The sequence below is a fragment of the Rhagoletis zephyria genome, unplaced genomic scaffold (assembly GCF_001687245.7).
Source record: "Rhagoletis zephyria isolate East Lansing unplaced genomic scaffold, Rhagoletis_zephyria_1.1 Rzeph_scaffold_31810, whole genome shotgun sequence".
Lineage (NCBI taxonomy): Eukaryota > Metazoa > Arthropoda > Insecta > Diptera > Tephritidae > Rhagoletis > Rhagoletis zephyria.
This window is the reverse complement of record NW_016188866.1, coordinates 1-1741: the sequence shown is the minus strand read 5'-3', so window position 1 is coordinate 1741 and position 1741 is coordinate 1. Positions and strand designations below refer to the sequence as shown.

General features: G+C 42.5%; 1 protein-coding gene across 1 annotated transcript; it reads left to right on the top strand.

Moving 5' to 3' along the window:
• Window positions 1-1225: 1225 nt before the first annotated feature.
• LOC108353853 (uncharacterized) lies at window positions 1226-1727 on the top strand (the record flags this gene model as incomplete). Its single annotated transcript, XM_017605043.1, has 1 exon — window positions 1226-1727. A coding segment is annotated over exon 1 (502 nt), but the record flags the coding sequence as incomplete, so codon positions are not given.
• Between the last annotated feature and the right edge of the window lie 14 nt (window positions 1728-1741).

Sequence of the window (1741 nt, the reverse complement as noted above, 5' to 3'; positions counted from 1 at the left end):
GAAGAATAACTTGTGTCAACAGATGCTACGCGGTAGGCAATTGAAAAGCTGAGCCTTCTCACGCTCTACAAATCTCTCATCATAGCCGTCCTTTTATATTGCGCAGAAAACTGGACGATGGCAAACAAAGGTGAGAAGGCTTTGGGTGATTAAGCGCATAAAAAAACAACGATTGCGCTGGCTTGAACACTTTGTATGCATGGAAGACGAGGGAAGGGAGTGAAAAGATCCTTCGACACCGCACCCATTGGCCATGGAAGGGGTACATATAGAAGGATCTGTCTCCACTTGGGATGAACAACTGGCGCAAATCGGCATGGGGAGAGGCAATTGGCGTGGTTTTTTGGTCTCGGCCCATACGAAAGTGCCATATAATAAGAGGAATTCCTTCAAAGGGCTGTTTTCCAGCCCAGCATTTTGCAATAACTCGGCTATAACTTGACGCATCTTGCCCGTCAATTGCTACAAATTTTCTGGAATTATTCGCACAAATTCAGACTTTCGCATAGCTCAACAAAATCAGATCCAAAGGCGTTAAATCGCAGATCTCAGTGACCAAGCCACGTCACCAAATATTGAAATTACGACTCTTGTAAATATCTCAAAAAATAGAGCCCTGTCTGATCAATATTTTAAATTTCAAGCCAAAACAATGTCATCGATCCGAGCGGAATAACGCTGAGGTGGCTCCTTCGTCGTTCTCGAAGAAATATGTCCCAATGACGTTGCCGATGCTGCAGTGAACACCAAAGAGTCACTTTTTGTGGCTACTCAGTCCCTCAATAACTCACTTCTGCAGCTCCGAAAAATTTGCTTATTAACAAAACCGCCAAGCGTGAAATGTGTTTCAAGCCTTTCTTCGAAATGAGCGAAATCCATCCACCGAAGATTCATCATTTTGGTAATAATATAAACGTCTTGTTCAGCCGTAAAACGTTTAACTATTCAAGTATCTATTTGGGTGCCACTAACATTTTGCTAATATCAAACTTCTTTTTAGCTGTAAAAATTTTAAATATTCGTCCATTTACTTATTATTCTTCCTTCATTCCCAAACACTGACTTTGTTAGCGAAAAGTTACCCTGGCAACCAACTCGTTAACCGTATCCCAAAACTATGAATGTATCTATTTACTTTCCGTAAATAAGTTTCTCTACTAGTTAGACAATTTAATCCGAGCCGAAAAGTAGAAACATTTTTTAATTAACACAAAACGTAAAAACAATGAATTTCTCATACGTCGAGTTCCCCTTTACTGTCGATGCAAACACCTTTAAGCCATATTTCAATGCAAGCAACGTAATACTACCACGAAAGCGCGACAAATCCCTGCTTGTCAGCGATGGCCAGCGTGCAACAGATAAGGAGGGCCGGCAGCAGCAGTCAAATCAACCGGAATCACTGCGTCATTTGGCGCTCGATGCCATCATTGCCAATTGGAATGGTAATAATTTCATTACGAATACTACAAGCAACATATTTAAATNCTTCTTTTGGCGCCGTTGTTGTCAGCAACGCTGGAAGCCCCACCACCACACCAATAGCTTGACACAGGCACAGCCATGGATTAGCATCTACATGCAGCGACATCTGCAGGAGTTCATCGAATGCATGGAGACGTGCGATTACGAACAGGAACAGACGCAAGCGGAGTTGGACATTTGTGCGGCATATGTAAATCAACTGGAGATAAAGTGTTTGCAACCTGCCGCCGATGGACGTAATGGTGAGTGGGAGATA